Source organism: Amia ocellicauda, chromosome 3 (genome assembly GCF_036373705.1).
Source record: "Amia ocellicauda isolate fAmiCal2 chromosome 3, fAmiCal2.hap1, whole genome shotgun sequence".
In the NCBI taxonomy this organism is placed as follows: Eukaryota; Metazoa; Chordata; class Actinopteri; order Amiiformes; family Amiidae; genus Amia; species Amia ocellicauda.
Genome location: NC_089852.1, coordinates 4,026,308 through 4,040,923, shown reverse-complemented (window position 1 = coordinate 4,040,923; position 14,616 = coordinate 4,026,308). Strand labels below are relative to the sequence as shown.

Sequence of the window (14,616 nt, the reverse complement as noted above, 5' to 3'; positions counted from 1 at the left end):
CACATCCTTACCTTTCACTCTGGTCATTTGTGTAGATGTGAATGAGTGCAGCACTAGCGCTCACACTTGTTCCCATGGGGAGTTGTGTGTGAACAGCCGGGGATCTTTCCGGTGTGTCCCCATCGCTGCGCCCTGCGAGGAGGGCTTTGTGTACAACGCAAATAGAGAATGTGTTGGTAAGACGAGGCACTGTGGCATTATTTCAACTCATCCCGTCTTGCATTCGGATTTTCTTACATTTGCCAGACCCCATTCTAAGCATGTATCCAGAAGGAATTCAGATATTTCTTGCACTTTGATGTTTTGCTGTCTGCCTTTGAGATCTTTGGCGTATGCTTGCGGTCATTTTGGAAATCAAAAACGTACCATTTTGAAATAGACTTCTTGTTTACGAGTGAAATGTCTTTGAATGATGTTACCTTAAATTCCATAAATCACATTAGATATCATGAAGGAATAATATGGAATGTAGTTTTTGAATGCAGAGATGCATATAATTGAAGATAAATAAAATCCCGGTTTCCGTACCGTATTTTTTAATAACTGAATATTTAGTGAAAGTAGTATAAAACTGAACCAGACAAATAAGTGACATGGGCCGATATATACAGTGTGTATTAGTCATTGATTTGAAAGTGCAAATCTTTGAAAGCTTTGCACTCATAACATTTTTAATCGATAATGGTGACTGCTGCTGTAATCAATAACGGTATACGGATGGTGTCAGCTGCAAACCACGACTTGACACCTCAGTGTTAATAATAAATATTATGAACTATTTTGACACATACTTATAATATATTTGAGGTCATATTGACAGAAGTGAGGGACTGGCACAATGTAGGTTTCATCTGCATTTTGTCTTCCATCTCATCATCTGCACATTCATTTAATACATCTCATAATATTGATGGTTCAGAAACAATGCACAGGGCTGTTAATCATTTCTTTCATCTGAATCTCTGCACTGCATCATTCACGGCTTCCTCAACTTCTTCCACTGCTGAAAAATTTTTAATCATGAAACTGTGGATACTGAAGTCCTTTGATTTTGTATTGGTTAACCCTGGTAGATTTACTGAAGACAACGTTTTTGTCTAAATCTTAGACCTTAGTCATAGTTTATTACAATATTATAAAAACCTTCCGAAACAAAACAATGACACAGTAATGTTGCACGTTAGTTTGAGAAGAAAACCAAATAAACAACTTCTCAACACTGTGTGAAAAATATTTTGCTCCGTGTTGCATTGTCATTCTTTTTCCCAAGACCGAAACCCCATATGAATACAATGTAAGGTGCTGGTGATGCCAGAAGGTGGGGACTTCAGCCATGAACCATTCTTTCCCCTCCCCATGAGTCATGCAAATAAGTCTGCAGCCGATGCCAAACTGCATGGCTGTTTAAAATGCCTCCAAGATTCCCTTAACTATATGTTGACATTAAAAAAATATACAGGTCCATCATGCAATCTGAACACCCAGTTTGAAGACAGACTTTGTTTTTGAAAGCTGTTGCCTGGAGAGGGGGCATACAACACGCGGTTCAGGGAACAGATGTTCGCGTCTCTTTGAAAGCAGCATCACTGTTTTCATTGTACGAGAAGCGCTAGTTGTGTGTCTCCTGTTCTTCCCCAGACTTCCTGGGACACATCTTCCCAGTCCACTGACTTCAGAAATCAGATATCCGTGATAACATTACAATACAGTGTGGTTTCAAACCCTGGGAGGAGAATTGCATTATTTTCAGACTATTCAGTTCTCTGACAGTGTGTGGTAGAAGTGATTTGTAAAATATGGCAAAGGGTTTAATAGGATCACCTACAGTGTAATATGACTGCACTGTACCTATAGTGCTTAAAGGGTGTTTGACACATTTTTAGTTCCCTTCATTCTCAGTTTCAAATGTTTTATTTTATTCAGGTTTCAGCTACTTAATAACATTAAAAAAAATGCAAATAACACAAATTACTTTAAAATAAATAAACACAGTAGGCAAAATGCCTTCATCTTTTCTAGCCTTGCACCATGTCGACTAAAACAATAATGAGCACAGCTTCCATAACAAACCACTATTTTCTAGTCTCTTTAGTTCTTGATTTTTTTTAAGCAAGTACCATATTTCAAAATAAATAAATAAAATCGATATAATTGCTCGGTTGTTAGAAGATTCCTCATTAAAACCCTTGCATTTTGTAACTGCCTAAATTATAGGCATGGATGAAAGCCAGTCTCAGCTCCAGTGGAGTATACATTTCGGGATTGTTTTACGTAATTGAAAAGTCGAGTGAACTGTTGCGGCTGCAAGCATGGAATCCGAGTCGTTTAAAACAATCCCAGAACCCACCAATCGGCGTCGGTCACTCGCGCTTCACCGGTGCAATCTGAAGCAGTGTGAGCGGTTATGAATTGATAAGTGCCATTCAGAGTTAGACATGAGCATCTGTCTGGCTTGTCCGTGTCTCCACAACCTCCAGTCTCTCAGTAAATCACTCGGTGATTAAAGAATATGCAACTGCAAAGGAATGCTCTCATCTGTTATCCGGAGTGATTTGACTGCCGTGGAATGATACGATTAATGTCATCAATACATATTTGTTTCTGTTTGCTTGACATGACGCTAACCAGTGATTTGTTGTCTTAACCTCAGTCTGTCTTCCACAGATACAAGTTCGAAATACTCGTTACAAAAACACTGGCAACAATTTAATGACCTGAACAGCGCATTGTGTTCATAGTGCTTCCATTGTTCGGAATTCACCAGGGACATGTTTGTGTAGCTTTTCCATTTGACACAATTTGTTCCAGTCTCACTCGGCAGTCCCCCACTAAATGTATCTTACAGGCCCAACGTGCTATGACAAAAGTTACTTAAGTGGATTTATGTGTGTGTTTTCTGCAATTAAAATTAAACAAACAAAATTCCTGAGCTAGAACACACCATTAAATAAGGAGGGGGCCTACTTTAAATTCATTAATTGTTTTGTTGTTTTCACAAGCTACTACGCATTTGCTTTAAGTTAGCTACCATGCAGTATAAACACACCTGCTAAACGTTGATTGTTTTTCACATCTCATCTTATATTCGTCTCTGGTCTGTCAGCACATCATCTATGGCAAATCCAGTTCTATAGATTTGTTCCAATAGCTTTTTTCTTCGTCTTTTCCTACAGATGTTAACGAGTGTCTTACTAACGCACACACCTGCCAGGCTGCAGAGCACTGCATCAATACAATTGGCTCCTTCACGTGCCGGAAGAAAATCATCTGTCCTGCAGGGTATCAGCTTGTGGATGACGTGTGCAAAGGTAAATTGATAACAACACACACACACACACACACACACACACTGACTGTGGTTGAGAATATCCTGAGCATTGGAGGAAACACACACTAATGATCACACTGAGTTGGGGAGTAAGTCAGAGAGGATAGGGATTGAACCCCAGCCCTTGGTTTCCTCAAACCAACAGAGAAACTCAACCCCCTACAGAAACCATGGCTTTGGGGCACGTTTTAAAGGACAGGTAATATTATTCCGCTTCGTCACAGGTTCTCTTCCCATCCAGATGAACGTGGGAAACAAGAGGGTAGGGGGCTGTAACACAGAGCGCAGAACATCACTCACGCTAATGCCAAATGCAACCCCCCGGCCTCAAAAGCAAACCATATTCTTCTTAAATGCTCAAATTTGACATATTGTCTTTACTGTAGTGACACAACGTTACTTAACAATGATCATTTATGTGATTGACTTGAGATCCTGCATTTCCATACTTTCCTTACACATCGGTCCTTGAACAGAGTTACTGACTGCTTGACATTTTCCCTGTGAATATGTTTCCTGGGGAATTATATACACAAAATGGTCAGTACCTTTATCATTACTCTGAAGATACATGAGGTTGCAAATGTATCAACTCACTAAGCTTTGCGACTCTTGGCAGTACTTGGCATCACTGGAAACTGTAGCCTGATAATTAAAGTAATATTTGGCAGCTTGGCTTACAGGGGAATAAACTAATTAACTGGCTGAAAGGAAACAGAAATGACTGCTCTGATTTGTAAATTATACGCTCATCAGTGATGAAGATTGGACCCAGAAACGTTACAATAAAGATTGTTATTACTGGGAACAGAATATTTTGCTCAACTCCTGTGCTCTTCTTGGAGGGCAGACCTGTGCTTACCTTTGTGTAGTAAATACATGTGTGAATGTAGTCCAAACCCCTGGCTATTTTGAAAAACAAGTGCATTTAAACTCACTTGTAATGAGAAAAGACCAACGTTTGGGTGGAACACAGAAGGAGTTAAATTGAAAAAATATGAGCAATACAATTGAAAAAACTTGGGCTTATTTTTTGCCTTATGGAGAAAAGGTTTCTCTCGAATGCTGTGTTCTATCCCACAGTGCCATCTAAGGGTGAAATTAAGCAGTGTGCTGAGAGGAGGTGTGGGAGATGTCCGCCAACACTGTGACTAAAAGTAAAGGCCAAACCTTTACTGGGTTTCCTTCAGGCTTGAAATAAATTAATGGGGAAAACATTTGTCTACTTCACACTTCTGCTCTGTACTTTGATTTTGTTAATGATACAATAATAATTATATTTCTGCTACTAATAATAATCATCATCATCATCATTATACAACAAAGAGCTGAAAAGAGTGAGTATCACTCAGAGGCATGGACACTCAAGAGTATCTCCAGAGTAAATCTAGTTAGATGTTTAGGTCAGGGCCACTAGTTAACCCTCAATGGTGCTTTTCTATAACTGCAAAGAAGAGATGAGACTTTTCTGCTCCTAACTGAGCATACGACAAGGATAGGCAGGTGTATTCTCCATGATACCACATCATTCATGATTTCTCTCCCCCCGCCCCCCCACGAGTACAGATATGGATGAATGTTCGCTGCAGACGCACAACTGTGGAGTGGGCTTCGAGTGTCGTAATACGGTCGGATCCTTTTACTGCCAACCCAAGCAGAGGTGTTTCACTGGATTTACTCAAGACGTTAACGGCAACTGCGTTGGTGAGCAGCAGCAGTGCGACACCCTTTTAAGATTATATAGGACATCTTCAGACTTATTCCATGATCTTTCCTGGTGATTTTATTCAGTATGACTTCAGGGTTCAGGGACTGGTTCCTTGTGACCCATTCTGCACAATGCAAATACACTCTCTTTTAAAAAATAAAGCCTCTACGTGTCAGAAACATTTCATATTTTCTGTTGCTTCCTTTTATCCTTGAAGATATCAATGAATGCAGCAGCGTGAACGAACCCTGCAGCTCTGGGTTCAACTGCATCAACACCGTTGGCTCGTACACCTGCCAGAGAAAGACCATCATCTGTAGTAGAGGCTACCACGCTAGCCCCGATGGAGCCAGATGCATTGGTAAGACTGAAACACAACAGTAAGATAAATGACGTATTAATCCTATCAAATAGTTGGTGGTTTGTTTTTAACGACTCCTATCAATGCAGGGATGCTTGTTCGTCGTTCAGTTGCAAAAACAGACATCATGAGTGTGAAATAAGGCACGGTCTCCTAATGTGAATGTCGCTCTTCTCCCTCCCGCCTGGTTCCCTCAGATGTCGATGAGTGTCAGACTGGCGTGCACCAGTGTGCCGAGGGACAGATATGCCACAACTTACCCGGCTCCTACCGCTGTGACTGTAAGACCGGCTACCAGTATGACATGTTCAGGAAGGTCTGTGTGGGTACGTAACGCTCATGGTGGTCTATTCCAGCATTTCTTAAAGAACATAAGAACATAAGAACATAAAGGGTCCAACTAAGAGGAGGCCATTCACCCCATCGTGCTCGTTTGGTGTCCATTAATTATAGCTTGTGAAGTGATCCAAGGATCCTATCCAGTCTATTTTTTAATGTTCCCAAATTGTCTCTTCAGCCACATCGCTGGGGAGTTTGTTCAGATTGTGACTCCTCTCTGTGTGAAGAAGTGTCTCCTGTTTTCTGTCTTGAATGCCTTGAAGCCCAATTTCCATTGAGTGCGTGTGTCCCTGCTGATCTGGAAAAGCTCCTCTGGTTTGATGTGGTTGAATTTGAAGACTTGAAGACTTAAAGTTTAATGAAGGAAAGAAGAAGAGTCACCTGTTGCTTAGTTATTGATTAAATTGTTCCAGTGTTTTAAGTCCTTCATTGGCAGTCCTCTATCGCCGATATGCGCACATTAACCATCCTTCCTCGTCTTCTGACAGATATAAATGAGTGCTGGCGTTACCCTGGACGTCTGTGTGCGCAAACGTGTGAAAACACCCCGGGCTCCTATCAGTGCTCCTGCACCACCGGCTTCACATTATCATTCGATGGAAAGAATTGTGAAGGTACCTATTAATAAAAACACAAAATGGGTTTAATTGAGTAAGTAGTGCGTCATTGTTACTATGGCACCTACGGGATTGGGCAGTCGATTGAGATGAGGGTAGCTGTTGAACAATGTATCACAAACTGCGGTTCTATCGTTTGCAACATGAGAAACAGCATATCATTGGGAATTCGTTGCACTCTGCCATATCTATAGCACTATATATATATATATATATATATATATATATATATATATATACATGTAGCAGACAAGGTAATCATCCATCACATACCAAATAAACTGTCACTGTTTCTCTAGTTCGCTTCCCAACAGAGTGACCTGGTCGCTTTCTGGGCTCATCAAATCCCGAGCCAGAAATTAAATATTGTACCCTTCCACCAAAAGTAATAAATCATACATTTCTTAGACTTTTTGTAAATATGATTTAAGTATTTAATATTACATTCATACATTTAACATTGGGTCTGCAGGCATTGATATAGACGCCCTGGTTGAAGCAAATGCTTTTTCACTTCAAAATAACTCTGGAATATTAAACACTGAGTTGACCTATTTATCTGTTGCTTAATTACCTTTTAATAGATGTGAATGAATGTGAAAAGAACCCCTGCAGTCAGGAATGTGCCAATATATACGGATCGTACCAGTGTTACTGCAGACAAGGCTTCTACCTGAAGGAGGATGGACACTCTTGTGAAGGTAAGTCATGTGTGTCTTTGTGTGTGTGTCAGCTGGTTTGATTATTATAATTAATTTTTTTTCGCTTCTAATCAACTTTTACAATAAAAATGGAAAAAGAAATTGGAGTTCTTCTCACATGAAATCCAGCTGCAGTTTACAATGCTTCCATATCTCTCGTAAAATGTGCATGAAATATGTTTCTCACCTGCCGTCGACCCTGACGTCTGTGGTAAAACTGCCGATTACAATCACATCTGAATGGAAGAATGAGCTTGTGACGGCTGCGCTTTCAATGCCTTCCTTGCCTGCTAAAAATAGCACTATTGCAATACACACACTATCTCGGGTAATTTCAGATGTTCCTCTATGGAAGACTCGAAGTTCAAAGAGACATTGCGGCCAAGATATTTTTTTCACCGATCGATATTATGACACAATGTTTCCATATGAGCAGACATCAGATCAATCGAATCATGACTCGGGACTCGTAAGGGATTGATTTCCCCCTGTTCTCCGTGACAGGGCCCGGCGGTACCTCATGTCATTGTCAAGTCTTCAGAGGACAGCCTCTGAGGACACTTCTGTCGGATTTGTGATCTTTTTCCCTGTTCTCGTTTCGCTGCATTTCTTTCATTTCTCAGATTTTTTTTTTTCTCAGAATCCCTCCAATAGTTACAGTATACAGCACCACATCAAAAGCGCCTGTTCCTTCCCGAACACAGGGAAGGGCTTTGTACCGTCTCCCTTTCAAGACTGGAGGAGAATGTCGAATTAATTGGCATTTCATTCTCTTGGCTGCAGATATTGACGAGTGCGCTCAGAGTATAGGCCACCTGTGTGCTTTCCAGTGCATAAATGTCCCAGGAAGCTACCAGTGCGCCTGCCCCAAGCACGGATACACAATGTCACCGAATGGACGGACTTGCAGAGGTGAGCAACAAGCTGTTACACAGAAAAACTGTTTCTTCCCACTCCCTTATAACATGTACACGATGCTAAACAACACATCCAATTATCACTGCAGGGAAGACGCATCTCACTGTCCTTTGTTTACTGCATTGTACAGAGATGCCATTTCGTGTGCTTGGCCTGCAGACTGCAGGTCGCAATCAATGACTGAATTCATACCTGACTGCTGACTCTTTAGACTGCGAGGCTGACTTTGATTCCAAAAATAGGAAACAGACTTCAATGGAAACTTCTTTTTGACTGGAGGCAGTGGTATGTGAACTCACAAGCAGTCAGGGATGAAAATCAGACTGATAGTGAAAGTTTCTTCCAAGTGTTTATTCAGACTTTTGCTTAAAACTGCTTAACATAAAGCAGCTGCAGTTGTCATCGTTTTTTACTTCCTTATTTCCACCATGGCAGTTCCCTGTCCAGTCGGCACCAGGAGTTGATGCTTTTGCACAGAAGTTATTTTGCTGACAGTGATATTATTTAAAGCTGACGTACAGCTCCTTCTTACAGTGCCAATCTGACTGGGCCAATACTAAAATTCATCTTTGGGTGGGTGTAGGTTAACCAGCCGTCTTGAAAACAAAGCTAAGACGAAAGGGTCTGTGGGTCCCCGGAGGATATAATATCCCAGTTCTGGATTTATTTGAATTCCGATTGAACTCGCCGAGTTGCAGCAAACACCGCATCCAGAGCAAAAGATGAAATGCATAATTAACTGGAGCTGGGGGCCAGTTATTGACTTGTGAAATTTGTCGCTGTGCTCGGTCACCACAGTGGATTAGTTCTGCCCCTGATGCATTGCCTCTGAACAGCAAACAGTCAGATGTTAAACTGCAGTGTCACTTCTTAAAGAAAATAAAAAGAGAGAGGCTGGTCTTTTGTTACACTCTGACAATGTCAAGTAAAGCATAAAGACAGATTAAAAAGAGGGTAAAGAACTATACAAACTATACCAACTGGAGTAAATAGCAGGATCTAGATTACCACTCAAATAAACTCAGCCACCAAGTGTGTCAAAGTCCTCTGTCTGGTTCTGTCCTTCCTCTGGGTAAACTGATCTCCTTACATTCTTCAGCTGTATCTGTGCCACAATAAACTGATCAATTTATTGTAAATGCTGTAAACCTGTGTGTCTTCTGTGTTGCAGATATAGATGAATGCGCTGTAGGATCACACAACTGCTCAACAGCAGAAAACTGCTATAACATCCAGGGAGGATTCAGGTGTCTGTCTTTCAGCTGTCCTCCAAACTATAGAAAAGTGTCCGACACGTAAGTATCAAAAGCCATATGTCTATCACTTGATTTCCTTTAAAAAAGGTTACCCAGGGTTCCTAGAAGATCTAGTAATCATTTGAAAGCCACAGAATCTGGGCCTCACGTTTACGTACACTGTCGATTTTCAACTGCTGTATGAAGCACAACAACAACACACAGAAGTAGCAAATACATTGGACGTTTGTAACTGTATAAAAAAACAAAAAATGACTTCAGAAAGCAAACCGTTTCGATTGTTCAGTTTCCAAATCGACTCAAGCAACAGACTGCTTTTATTTAAGACTCATTTTGAGACAGTTTCCTCTTTATTGGCCTTTAGTTCTTGTTTGCACAGAGCACTAATAGGTGACCATGACCATTGATCTGCTCCATTAAGTAAAATTAGTTTTGATCAGGCCTTTCAATTGCAAGGGCATGACTTGTGTTTCCTCCCGTTTACTGGAATTACAATCAGGTCAATCTGTCACCGGCTCACACCCCCGCCCAACAGAAACGCAGGGTTGGAGAAATACTCATACTGTTAACACTATATGACCCTGGATAACTGTCTTGTAGATTTCAGTCCAGTCACTGAAGCCTTGGTCAGAGAGGGAAACATGTTGGTCTGTTTGTTTACAGTTTCACGTATCTTGTATTTAATTGTAATCATGAAAGTAAAAGTAAAAGGTTTTGTGAGTTGTGCAGTTGGATCTGCAGTTTTGTTACTGGTAAATGCATTTGACAAATAACAAGCTTGATAACTTGAATAACTCTTGAATAAACTGTTAATGAACCCCCAGAATAAGACAGCAAACCAACCAAGTTAACAGAATACATGACATCCAAAAAATGATGGGATGTATCATTTGACATATATGCTAAACAATATTCAGTGGAAACATTATAGTATGGGAAAAATACTGAGAAGCAAGGGATGACTGTTTTGCTCCTCTGCAGTCCTAAATGTTTGTTTTCACATCTTAATTTCAATTAGAGTGACTCATGCCTCTGGTAACAATAGCTATTGTATCAATTCAATAAATATTTATTATAATGGGGCGCTGTGGCAAACAAGAATGCAGTTTGCGATGAAGTCATTTAATTTAAGTGGCTGAGTGTCTGGATTTTGTATCCCACAGGCGCTGCGAACGTGTAGCTTGCCCGAACTTCCTGGAGTGCCAGAACAGCCCCTTGCGGATCACGTATTACCAGCTGAGCTTCCAAACCAACATCGTCATTCCAGCTCAGATCTTCCGCATCGGGCCGTCGCCGGCCTATGCTGGGGACAACATCATCATCAGCATCACCAAGGGCAATGAGGAGAATTACTTCAGCACCCGCAAACTGAACGCCTACACCGGGGCCGTGTACCTGCAGCGGCAAGTCCGGGAAGCCAAGGACTTCTTGATAGACGTGGAAATGCAACTGTGGCGTCAAGGAACCTCCACCACATTCCTGGCCAAGATTTATGTGTTCATCACACCTCACGCCTTCTAGTGCAAATCGCGAAATGTGGATTTCATATGGTGCTAAACTCTGAAGCTGTTCAATCTTAGAAAATATACCATTGTTACTGTGGAGGCTGTATTTACTGTATGCTTCAGACTATTCCTACCTGAATGTCTATAACTGTATATGAAATATTGCAGAAGTCTATATTTGCTAACTCTCTTTCTTAAGCACGTTTGACATTTGGGCTGCACTGATGCCAAAGATTGTAAAACAGTCTTAAAAAAGTCCATCCAGGCAGTTTTACACAACAGAATAAGAATCCTATCAGTCAGTGGCTTTCTTCATATATATTTTATGTACATTGCCCATTTTGTTCTTGTTCTGTAGACTGTTATCCATTGCAGTACTGAAAGCTGGTATTGGAGAGCTCTGTGTGCACATATACTCAGTGGCCTCATCAAATTGAATGGATGTATAATATTTCTTAAAGCTGGGCTCCAAAGATTTTGTTTTCAATGCTATTCTAATGCAGTTACTGAAATCTGAACACGTTTGACAGTCACATGGCAGCCCCTGTGTTAAAAGGCAGCACTGAGACCTTTCCTGTTTTAACTGAGACAGATTTATTGGATTTTTTGTGTGTAAATCATCTCAGGGTGAAAGTTGTTTCCGTTGAACACCTTCTGTTTGACAAACTGGATTCCCACTATTTAGGCAACGCAGGAGGTACAATGTAATCACTTTAGATTAGAAAACGACCATGTGATCACAGGCTCTGTTGTGAAGGGCTGTGGGTAATTACAGCAAACAGCATAACTGTGTATGAGAATGAATAGTAATATCTCTGTTCTCACCAAATATTACTTTGTAACTTTGTAACAATGTAACTTCAATACATCCCTGATTATGTGCTGTTAGAATTGTAGCTTTTTCTTTTTTAATCAAAGAATAGCCCTACAAAAATAAAAATATCTTGCGCCTAGCTGTTTGATATTCCAGCTGATTAACATTAAAAGTTAAGAGTTGATTGAGCAATTAAAACAACTTTACTCTGAGAAATAATCACATAACTATCCGCAACTGCATCTGGCATATCTATTGATAGTACTTACATTGTTTTCTTTTTTGAATGAAGTAAATATGGCTGTCCTAAGGAAAGAACCTGATATCATATTTTAAAAACACAAATATCACTGCACAGGTCAGTCTTCTTTCTCATTGGTGGAAAAAAAACGCTTTAATTACAGGATTTTCTTCACAGTCAGTAGGGAAGTTAATAACACTATTACGACATTGTTAAATCTTTTGATGTGTATCCTTATTTCAAATAAAGAAGAAACTTCAATGAACCCTCTCCACATGAATCTGATCATCTATAAACAGTATTTCTGTGTTTTGGCTAACGAACACGTATGTCTTTCCAGAGGAAGCACATCATCGCTTGTGACTATGCACTACAAGAAGACGCAGTAGAAAAGCATGTAAGTGCAGTAGCTGTGTTGGAAACAATTCTAATGTGACTGATGTGACATCTCTCGGGTTTGTTTTATGTTCAGAATATAGGATTAAATATGAGACCTGTACAATACAGTTCACAAATAATTACACTGTTTATAATCCAGTATCTTAACTGCAGAACAGATGTCACCCTTTAAGGGCCAACATGCCCCTTTATGTTATTAATCTACTGTAATAAATCTGCAGTGAAAATAATGAAGTTATCAAACCCTGACCCTCAAGAGCCACCGTCCTTAAGGTTGTGTTGCACCCTGAGTTCAGTACACAACTGCCATCAGGATTAAATAGATCTATAATAAACTGTGAGTCCCACTCTGCTCAGCATTTTCTTTCTACCCCTCATGCTGCAAAACTATAAGGCTTAGGATCTCATTTCAGTCTAATTTACTGAATGCATTGCCACTAAATTAATAAATCATGTGATCTTGTGTGCTCTGGCTGTGTGTCGCTCCACTCCTGCAATGAGAAAGTGCTCTCCGTTAGCCACTGCAGCCATCATTTTAAAACATGCATTATTAACAGCTCCACCAGCCTTAATGACACATTATACATGTCAGATGACAAATTACATTTATTTAAGCATTAAGAGAACTTTTCAGAGTATATCCATCACTTTAACTGGTGTGCACATGAATATTACAAAATGGTACATTTCAGTAATTGTACTTCTCAGTCCCAGGCCATTATTTATACTTACTCCTTCTTCATGACAAAAGGAGAAATGGACACGGTTTCATTTTTGTTTAATTAAAATGCCAGATATCTTACTGTGGGTTTTAAGTGTGGAGCAAATGAAGGTTTGTTGTGCAGCACAGGAGGATCAATACAAACATAATCTGAAGGGTTTCTGTGATATCTTTTGGAAAGACTTGTGGCTCGGGCATGGGTTTTGCCATGTTGCATTTGCTGGCTTAGAAACTGTGGAGAGAGTGAAAAATGGCCGCAGTTAATGAAAAGAGACAGAACCCAGTGGAGATGTACTTCGGTTTCCTGGATACAGCAGTTTGGCAGCTGACGGAAAGAGGGGGCTGAGAAGACGATGTAATTGACAGGGGCGTAGAAATCTGTCTTTGAGGCTAATGTGCAGAATATTGATGAGGCTTTTCAAACTACGAAGGGGCAGATGTGGAAAACAGAGAGGGAAGAGCATGAGTGAGCTTTTAATTCTGATTTAGTCATGAATACACTTTTAGTTTATTCCAGGCTTTGATTTAATACATGAAACTGTGAGGCCAATCCTATTATAAATGAGCTAGTAATCTCCTTGTGTTTCATTGCAGATCTATTTATATGTTGCATGACAAAGATATTCTCTTTGCATTGTTGTCTTGGCGTGAGCTGCTCCACAGAAACCACCAATCTAAACACCAAGAAGTTCCTGTCAGGGGATCTTCATTTATTCAGAAGAAGTTACAATTTATTTGCAGACTGCTCTGCTCTGACCACTCAGTGAACCAAACTAAACAAACTGAGGGACTGCGCAAATAATTACTAAACTGGACTCTAGCGCCACCTACTGACATCTACATATTTACCAGCAACACCACATATAATACTTGGTAAGTGGATAAAGATACATTTCTTTAAAAGAAGAATAATAGAAATTCAAAATAATATAGGTGTAAAGTATATTTGGCAATGGACATAATGTCAAGTTTACTGAAGTAAGGGCGTGTACAATGCACTAGTTAGAGCTCATCTGGATACTGTGGACAGTTCTGGGCTCCACACTTCAAGAAAGATATCGCTGCTCTAGAGGCAGTTCAGAGGAGAGCAACCAGACTTATTCCAGGTCTGAAGGGAACGTCCTACTGAGAGGCTGAGGAACTGAACCTTTTCATCCTGGAACAGAGGAGACTACGTGGGGACTTGAAAAGCATCGACCACATCAAACCAGAGGAGCTTTTCCAGATCAGCAGGGACACACGCACCCGGGGACACAAATGGAAATTGGGCTTCAAGGCATTCAAGACAGAAAACAGGAGATGCTTCTTCACACAGAGAGGCGTCACAATCTGAACAAACTCCCCAGCGATGTGGCTGAAGAGACAATTTGGGATCATTCATAAACAGACTGGATAGGATCCTTGGATCACTTCGTTATTAATGGACACCAAACGAGCACGATGGGTCGAATGGCCTCCTCTCGACCATAAACTTTCTTATGTTCTTATGTTCTTATTTGCAGCATGTGAAAGATTACATTAAAACACTTAATATCCTTCCCTTTTGAAGTATTCCTTTTTTATTTGCTTATAATGACCCTTTTAAGCTATTCAAAATGAAGTGTCACAGCACTGTCATCCAAATTTGTCCTTCATCTTTTACCAATGATTTTTTGAATTGCAAAAAACTACAATAAATGAATGCGGTTTACTTCAGAATCACAGCATG

General features: G+C 40.3%; 1 protein-coding gene across 3 annotated transcripts in view; it reads left to right on the top strand.

Moving 5' to 3' along the window:
• Positions 1 to 12,053, top strand: part of fbln2 (fibulin 2) — a 49,625-nt gene extending 37,572 nt beyond the window's left edge. Inside the window, exons 9-18 of one of the 3 annotated variants that reach the window (XM_066697779.1) lie at positions 36 to 176; positions 3,174 to 3,308; positions 4,895 to 5,032; positions 5,254 to 5,397; positions 5,595 to 5,723; positions 6,225 to 6,350; positions 6,938 to 7,054; positions 7,838 to 7,966; positions 9,144 to 9,267; positions 10,392 to 12,053. In XM_066697779.1, the coding sequence (XP_066553876.1) occupies positions 36 to 176; positions 3,174 to 3,308; positions 4,895 to 5,032; positions 5,254 to 5,397; positions 5,595 to 5,723; positions 6,225 to 6,350; positions 6,938 to 7,054; positions 7,838 to 7,966; positions 9,144 to 9,267; positions 10,392 to 10,749 (1,541 nt within the window). In that variant the 3' untranslated portion in view covers positions 10,750 to 12,053. The remainder of the gene's footprint in view (positions 1 to 35; positions 177 to 3,173; positions 3,309 to 4,894; positions 5,033 to 5,253; positions 5,398 to 5,594; positions 5,724 to 6,224; positions 6,351 to 6,937; positions 7,055 to 7,837; positions 7,967 to 9,143; positions 9,268 to 10,391) is intronic. The other 2 variants (XM_066697782.1, XM_066697783.1) reach the window with 2 other exon arrangements.
• Positions 12,054 to 14,616: the final 2,563 nt, after the last annotated feature.